This window comes from Puma concolor, chromosome B4 (genome assembly GCF_028749965.1).
Source record: "Puma concolor isolate L17-30 chromosome B4, mPumCon1.1.hap2, whole genome shotgun sequence".
In the NCBI taxonomy this organism is placed as follows: Eukaryota; Metazoa; Chordata; class Mammalia; order Carnivora; family Felidae; genus Puma; species Puma concolor.
Genome location: NC_141673.1, coordinates 11,003,820 through 11,012,425, shown reverse-complemented (window position 1 = coordinate 11,012,425; position 8,606 = coordinate 11,003,820). Strand labels below are relative to the sequence as shown.

General features: G+C 57.2%; 1 protein-coding gene across 1 annotated transcript in view; it reads left to right on the top strand.

The window, feature by feature from the left end:
- Positions 1–1,321: 1,321 nt before the first annotated feature.
- Positions 1,322–8,606, top strand: part of CYTH4 (cytohesin 4) — a 28,691-nt gene continuing 21,406 nt past the window's right edge. The window contains exon 1 of the mRNA XM_086712336.1: positions 1,322–1,489. Within this exon, the coding sequence (XP_086568462.1) occupies positions 1,471–1,489 (19 nt within the window). The 5' untranslated portion in view covers positions 1,322–1,470. The remainder of the gene's footprint in view (positions 1,490–8,606) is intronic.

The window sequence follows — 8,606 nt, the reverse complement described above, 5'->3', positions numbered from 1 at the left end:
TGGAAAGTGCAGCCAACTTTGGCAGCAACCAAGCTATCCCCCCCGTGTTCCTTTCATTCATTCACTCATTCATTCATTCATTCATTCATTGCTTTTGTCAGACACAGAGACACAGAGGTGACCCTGTCCTCATGGAGCCTCCAGACTAGTGGGGAAACAGATGAATAAATCGAGGTGGGCTGCAAAGTTTCACCGAGGAAGCATTTCTATTTATTTTTATAGATTTTTTTTTAACTTTATTTATTTTGAGAGAAAGAGAGAGCGCAAGCAGAGGAGGGGCAGAGAGAGAGGCAGAGAGAGAATCCGAAGCAGGCTCCAGGCTCTGAGCTGTCAGCACAGAGCCCGACGCGGGGCTCGAACTCACAAACCATGAGATCATAAGCTGAGCCTAAATCAAGGGTGGGGCGCTTAACCCACGGAGCCACCCGGGCGGCCCTAGAAATTTCTTCACACGATACTTTTTTCCCCACGAAGACGTTGGCTCGATCGGCCAGAAAAGGCAGAAGCAATGAAATTGGGAATTTTAACCAGGAAGAAAATGAAAAACAAAAGGGGAAAGAAGGTAGGGTTTATTGAGTACCCACTATGTCCCAAGCATCTTACGGACACTCTCCCCCCTCGTCTTTTCTATAACCGGAGGTGAGTAGTATTATCCCCCGTTTATAGGTAAGCACACTGAGGCTCCTTGCAGAGAAGCGGCTTCTCCAACCTCTCACGGGTCCCGAGTGGCAGAGCTGAGCGTCCCACGGCCGCATCTGGCCCCCAAGTCGATATGCGACAATAGAACAGCTGCAAAGGAGCTTCACATTTGACTAGGAGCTTCCTAGCAGCCTGAGGGAAAAGGGACACTAAACATATGGCCGAGTGGTCACTAGACAGGAAACAGCCAGACATGTCACGGAGGGGAAGCAAAGTCTTTCCTGGCGCTGAATCCATTTTCCTTTTCCCCAAGTAGATGAAAAGATAGCTTGTGGGTAAGGTGGACTCTTTGGGGCCCCGCTGACCAAAGGTTTTATCTGGGGAGGTTGCTAAGTAAATGGCCCATCATCCCACATTATCCCCTAGGGAAGGCTGTGCCCTCCAGCAGCCATCATCCTCTGTGTGTGCACGGGTGCGGGTGTGTGTGTGTGTGCACGCGCACGTACATGTTTCTCGCTCTCACTTTCTCTTTTTACCCCCCAACCCCTCCCTCTGTTTGTCTCTTTTGCCTCTAAATCTCCCCAGCCCACACCCAAAAATGCAAAGAGTCCCTGCCACACGAAACTCTGCTGGTTTTAGGAAGTGTTGCTGCTTCAAGAGCCTGCACACCGGGTCCCGGCAGACAGGACTTCCTCCCCACGCGGGGCTGGGAGGGGCCACCCGGAAGGGGCCTGGTGTAGCCTCGGTGACACATCTCTGCCTGGTCAGCTTGAGCAGCAGCTGGGTCAGCAGGCGACGGGAGCGGAGGCCACCCTTCCCCGGGGCTTCAGGATGGACTTGTGCCACCCAGGTAAGCACCCGGGGCCGACCTCTCCGGGCCTCAGTTTCCTCCTCTGTAAAATGGGGACAATAGTGCCTGCCTCCCAGGATCCTGGAGGGAATCCATATGTAAATAGATGTAAGACAGGGTGGAAATGCAGAAGCATGCAACAAATGTTTACGAGCTCAGGCTAAGTGCCAAGCTGTGCCCCAGGTGCTGGGAGAACAGGGAACAAAGCAGGCCCTGTCCCTGCCCTCCTGAGCTCACGCTCTACAGGGAGAGACAGACATAAAGGTATTAATGTAATGTGTCAGGGGGTGACAGGCAGGACGAAGGACAGTCAAGTAGGATAAGGGACATGGGAGGGGGTGGTCGAGGAGACCTCAGAAGGAGACACCATTTGAGCAGAGACTTGAAGGAAGGAGGGAGTGATCCCTGTCGGTTTCTGGGGAAGGAATATTCGGGGTGGGGGGTGCAGGGGAAGGAATGACCAGTGCAAGGAAGGTTGCTTGACTTGAAGATGATGATGTTGGTGATAATGGCCGTCTGGGTGGCACAGGGGCCCTGAAGCTCCTGTTTGGACTTTAAGGGTGGGGGGATGAGGGTGGCCTTTGGGGAGGCTGAGGACACCACCTAGAGTGCCAGTGGAGGGGGCCAGAGAGGAGCAGCAGAGAACCATGGCTGAGCCCCTCCCCAGTGAGCAGGACCGCGTGTCTGGGGGAAAGAGGAGAGACATGTGTACGGTTGGTAGGGAAGAGAACTGCATTTCTGCAAGGCAGAGGGAAGAAGAGGGACAAAGTCTCTGTGCCCTGCAATCGGAATGTCCCAGCATCAGGGCGCCTGGGTGACTTAGTCGGTTAAGCGTCCAACTTCTGCTCAGGTCATGATCTCACAGTTTGTGGGTTCGAGCTCCGCATCGGGCTCTGTGCGGACAGCTCGGAGCCCTGGAGACTGCTTCGGATTCTGTGTCTCCCCCACCGCCCCCTCTCTGCCCCTCCTACACTCGCACTCTGTCTCTCTCTAACAAATAAATAAACATTAAAAAAAAAAAAAAAAAAAAAAAAAAAAAGAATGTCCCAGCATTGCCTGGAAATCCAGAAGACGAGGGCTTCCAGGAGCTGTCCAGTTCCCCAAGTTCAGATGACGTCAAGCCCGTTAGCAACAGAACCCTTTCTTCAAACAAAACCTAACACCGAGCAGTCTGACCCCGCCCACCGCGCCTCCCCTGACCCCACGGGCTCGGGGGAACATGGTTAGAGAACCACCCTTCCCTTTCAACAGCTTTTGGGCTTTGGACGGCAGGTGGCTCCCAGACCATACAGGCTCTGTGAATAGGTCTTAGGTGGAGACTAGATGACAAGGCGGGGACCCAGCGGGGAACAGCACCTGGTTTAAGATTACCCGGCAGATACGAAGTGATGGGTCCTTAGGAAGAGGGATGGTTGTCCCCATCACGAGGACACCGAGGCTCACGGAGGTTTACTGCGGGAGAGGACTGACTTACTTGAAGTCAGGGGGCCAGTAAGTGGCAGGGCAGGGACAAGAACCTGAGAGGCGAGAGAGCCACGGGTTAGCCCGGGCTGCGGAAGGTGCAGCCCAGAAGGCGGGCTGCTGCTTTGCTCTGGGCTGGCCCTGGGAGGGAAGGGATTGAGTGAAGTCAACGCAGGCGGTCTGTTGGGAGATTTCAGATCTCCATGGATTGGTTCATTCATTCATTCATTCATTCGTGTTATAAGCAGTCCTCCGGCGTGCAGGGTCTGTGCTGGGCAGTGCTGGGGACAGCAGGCCCAGCCCTGGCGGAGGCTGCTGGTCCAGGACATGGGGGAGTGGGAGACAGACCCCCCAGATCGTGCAGGACGATGACCCAGAGCAAACGAGGAAGAGACTCCTTCCACGCGGGAGAGGGGGAGATCTCGGAAAACTTCCTGGAGGAGTCGGGTCCCCCAGGGCGGCCTCCCCGCCTGCCTCCCGTGTGTTCAGGCCTCCTCCCCCCAGGGCCTGCCGGGAAGGTGAGCGGTCCAGGCAACAAAGCCTCTGTGTGACCAAAGACAGCACCTTTGGGCTGGTGCAGGGAGGCCGGGGAGAGGTTAAAAATAGAGGCAGCTTGGCTCTGGGGGCGGGGAGGAAGCCACACGTCGCCCACAGAGCCTCGGGGGCCGGGGCGAGGAACGGCTCCGCCAGACACCCCCTCCTGCCCCAGGGCGCGCCCCCCCCCCCAGACTCTGAGGAGCCTCTGCCCTGGGGCCCCCAGGATAGCGCCCTCCTCCTGCCCTGGAAAGGGGAAGCTGGGCCAGCTGTCCTGGAAACGGGCCTGCGAGCAGAAAGATTTCTAAAAATATGATGGGAAAGAGGAAGGACAAAGGGGAAGTAAGGAGGAACTGGGGAGGTAGATGGCCGGGGTGGGCACCAGGGCACTGACAGCTGGCCTGGGCACCGTGCAGAGGGCAGCCGCAGCCTACAGCATGGGGGGGGGGGGGGGGCGTCCAAAAGCAGGCTTCGTGAGGCGGGAAAATCACCGAGCCCAGGGCAGAGTCAACAGAGCTCACGGTGGCGGCTGTTATCATTATCGTGTTGTTATTTTGCGTGTTTCGTGAGCACTGTTACTAAAACCCGACTCCACGGGGCGGGCGCCTGGGTGGCTCCGTCGGTGGAGCCCCTGACTTCAGCTCAGGTCATGATCTCGTGGTTTGTGAGTTCGGGCCCCACGTCGGGGTCGCGGCTATCAGGACAGAGCCTGCTTCGGATCCTCTGTCCCCCCTCTATGCCCCACTTGCGCTCTCTCTCTCTCTCTCTCTCTTTCTGAAAAGTAAACAAACATTTAAAAAAAAAATTTTTTTTAATTAAATCCAACTCCCACGAGCTGCTCCGGTGCTTGAAACCCCAGCGTCACCAGGCTCAGACTCAGAAGTGGCCACTCTGACCCTGCGTCCTTGTCGCCCTCCCTGAACCTCAGTGTCCTCAGCTCTGAAATGGGGAGAAATCCCCGCTTTGAAACAGACAGGCGAAGGGGTGGAAGGCCCCGGGCTTCACGTGACAGGGGCCACCTGCTGGGGGGGGTCAGAATCCCTCCAGAAGGGGACAGGGGATCCAGGGGTCCATGAACATGCCTGCCAAACCACAAAAGAAGCTCTGTGAAGAAAAACTGCAGACAGCCCCCTCCCCACGCCCTCCCACTGTCCTGAGAAAACTTGCCACGCACGCCTATGCCTCAGTTTCCCCAACTCTGGAGAGTTGGCTTTGTTTTCTCTCTTCCCCCCACCTCCCGCCAAAAAAACAAGGCATCATTCTGCATCTGGCCTTCATTCTCAAACAGGAGCCACGGTCAGCACTTCCGGTCAGAACAACCAGGGACTAGTACCTGGTGGGGTTTGGATGATTTGCGCGAAGATATCTGCCGTCGGAAGACCAACATCAGGGCTGTGGCCTCGGGAGTCCTGGATGGGCCTGGGTGTGACCCCCGCTCCAGCACCTTCCAGCCGTGTCACCTCGGACGCAGGACAGGAGGGCACCTGAGAGGGGAGACGCTGAGCGGGGGTGACGAGGCAGAGGGCAGAAGGAAAGGCATTCGAGACACGGGGAACAGCCTGTGCGTGCGGAAGCCTGTGGAGAGGGCGCACGTGGGAGCAAGTGGAGGACGTCCAGGAGGCCTCAAGCCGGGGGCGGGGGCGGCGCAACGTCAGTGGAAGATGGGGCCCTGCCTGCCCAACCGGGGGGCCCGGAAGACTCGGGGTGTCATCCCCAGGACAACGGGACGCCGCGGGAGACTGGATGGGAGGTGCCGAGTGGAGGCCGGGAGACACGGGGTCCAGGGACACGCCGAGGTCGGGGTGGGGGTGGGGCCGTGGAAACGGAAAGGAGATGGACGGGGTGTGGCGCGGGGGAGACACAAGGGTGAGAGAGGGGTGCATGTCAGTGTGCCTCAAAGAGCTGTGAGATCGAATGACATCATTTACGCCGAGCCGCTGGCACAAAGCAGGTGTTTTTGAGCCGAAGGTCAATGGGAGACTCTTCCTTCGCCACCCCCCACCTCCTCCCTGGAAACGGGGCTCTCTGGGCCTGCGGAGCCCAGTGCTGCAGGGACAGAAAGCAAGACTCCCAAGAGGGCCACCAGGAGGAGGGCACATGGCGCCACTCCTCGTCCCTCCTGGGTCCGTGTCAGTGACCTGCGGGGGCCAGAACACCACCTGACGGCTGCTGGGTTAGGTTGCATCCTGCATCCTGGAGGACGGTGCCCCATCCAAGCAGGACATCAGCTCCAAGCTGACGCTTTGTTCCACCAGGCTGGCAGCTTCCGGGGGGCGAAGCGGTCCCAGAGGACCAGCGGATCCCCTGGCCGGATGCTCCTCCCACGCCTGCCTTCCTGTGAAGAGAGCCCCTTGGTCCAGCGTGACGTTGTGCAGTTCTCGACATCTGACGACCCCTGGACAGTGGCGCTGGCCGAGGCTCTGTGGGGAGGAAGGGCCCCCCGCACGTCCGGACCACGTGAGGCTTCCGGTCAAGATGGACCGCTGGCCTTTAGGAGTAGAAGCAATCCCATTGCCTCCCGAGTTGGCTGGTGGGTCTTCGAGGGGAAACAGGGGGTCTCTGTTGCCGGCAGCTCAGAGATTCAGAGGTGGCGATAGCTCGGGAAGCTCGGGTGGGTGGCTTCTCATGTAGCCTCCACCGGGGCCACGTGGCTACTGCACTCGTGGACAGGTGTACCAGCACTGGGCTGCCGGTCAGAGCCTGGCTGAGGTCAGTGCCGGATGGTTGCTGGGCAGCACTGGTGGGCGTCACAAAAGTCTTCATCCCCCGGGGCCACTCCTAGGGGACCACCCACTTGCCTCCTCCCCAGACCCCCCCTACTCCCGATCTTCCGATCTTCCTCCTTCCCAGCCTCCGAGAAGTCAAGCCACCCTCTCCTGTTCACTGTTAACCTTAAAAAAAAACAAAACAAAACTGCCAGCTGTTTTCCCGGCCAAGGAGGGGTTTATTCCAGAAGAGTATTAGAACCGCCATCCAGGACAAGCAAGCTGTGGCAAAACCCTCCGCAAAGGTTGCGCGATAAACAACAAGTGCATCGGAGTTAACTGGGGGCTCCAGGCGTAGGGAGGAGGAAAGCTTCCTTCCGGCTGCAGGGAGAGCAACTTAGTAGCTACAATCTTTGCCACTTGCAAGGTGTGTCTGCTCCTGTAGGGTCTGCAATTGACGAGGAGTGGTCCGGTGTGAGAGCCCCCCCTGCTTAAAGGAGATTTCCTTTCGTCAATTTGCACCCCATAAATGCAGGCGTGTTCTTGCTGGGGGCCGCTGCTCTTTGCACATGAAATGGGTGGCCAGGCACCCTCCCCAGAGTCCTGCTCTCACTGGGAGCTTTTGTCACCCCTGTCTCTCCAGGACACCTTTCGGCAGGGGTCAACAGCTACCCAGCGTGTACACGTCCCCAAACACGAAGCCACCCATTCTGGAACCAGGTTGGGGCGCTTTGCTCCTTTGCCAGAGAGATCACAAGGGACCTACCCACGCAGACATAGTGGGAGCCAAGGGACCGGGTGCGACAGCCGTGGATGGCATAGGGGCCTGGGTGATGTGTTCGCGGAGCTTACTGGAACCTTCTGGTTTTATTCGCACTTGTTCCTCCTCAGGGAGCCACTTGTGAAGGACTGTCGTTGTGCTCACTTGACTTTATGACCTGGTGGGTCACCCAGAGCCATCTTGACTGCTTGACCAAGGGAATCATCGTATACAGTTGTCATCGCATTTCAGGACCCTTCTTTCTGGGCACCCAGCTTCTCCTTCAGTCAGTAGAGCCTGGGTATGAGTACTGGCTCAGGTCCAGAAACTGGGCAAAACGTCTTGGCTTTTGATGCAGTGGCTGTCCTTGGGGAGGGCCATATCCTCAGGTGAGGCAGTTCCATTTGGCTGAGTTAAGTTCCTGGGGAGGAGGAAATTCAGCTGTGCCATCAGCAGGCTACCCCCAACCCTACCCCCAGCCACTGAAGAAATGGGTGCCTTGATCCTGAAGGGGAGAGCTGATGGCACAACGCAGCATCCATTATACGTGCGTTGGACCCTTCCCACGTGTAGAATACTTGCTTGGTGCCTCGCCATCTCAACACCCAGTTTCCATCTCTAATCCAAGATGGCAGCTCGGTCAGTGGGAGGGAAAGGTAGGGACAGGGAGCCTTTAATTTTCTCTCTGCTTTCATTTGGGAGACATAAGGGCTGTCCTTGCAAAACCTTAAAGAAAGGTGACCAGGTATTCCCTAAAGCTAGGACTTAAAGAGTTGGGGAGAGTATGGACAGACAGACGGGAGAAGGCATCCCAGGGTCGAGGAACAGCATGGGCAAAAGTGGGAAAGTAAGACAGAGACAGTGTGGGGGGAGTGGGGAGCCGGCAGGCTAGACTCCCAGGCTCTTACTGAGAATAGTGGAAGACAAGGCCGGCTAGAGAGGCCGGGACTGTGGAGGACCAGGAGGAGAACTCTTCCCCTCTAAGCAACAGAGAGCCCGTGAAGATTTTGGCCAAGCGAGTGTTGTGGATGCAACAGGAAACGCGAGGGGTTAGAGGTGAGCCAGGCGACCCCAGTGCGGGAATTGTCACAGCACCTTGCACAGAATGCCAGCACACACGCATCTCCTTTCATTCCGGGTAACGAGAAAAGAGCCCAGGCTTCATAGCCAGCCCAATCCAAGCCCCACCCGGGCTGAGTAGCTTGTCCCTGTGGAGCCCTGGCCGGGTCACCTCATCTCTCTGAGCCTCAGTGTCTGGAGCAGGAGCTGCGAATTGTCCCCCCACCCCCAAAGCCAGTCTCCCCATCTTATACGGTCGCAATGGTATCAGGACCGCCATGCTAAAGGCTCACTTCCCGGCCTCCCTTGCAGCTAGGTGTGGTCATGTGACTCTGTCTGACCAATGGCCTGGGAGGCAAAATGATACCTCACTCCCTGGTTGTGCAAATAAATACGCGGCCAAGTGAGCTAACCAAGCAATCTGGGGAAAGAGCAGATGAAAGTTCCAAGAAAGGATGAATGCCGTCCGCAAGTATTTTGAGTACCTGCTACGTGTCAGCTCTTTCTAGGGGGCGGAGGATGCAGCGGTGAGCAAAATTCTTGAAGTTTCTGCTGTCACGGTGCTGACTATAATGAGTAGAGCAGAAAAGGCGCAAAT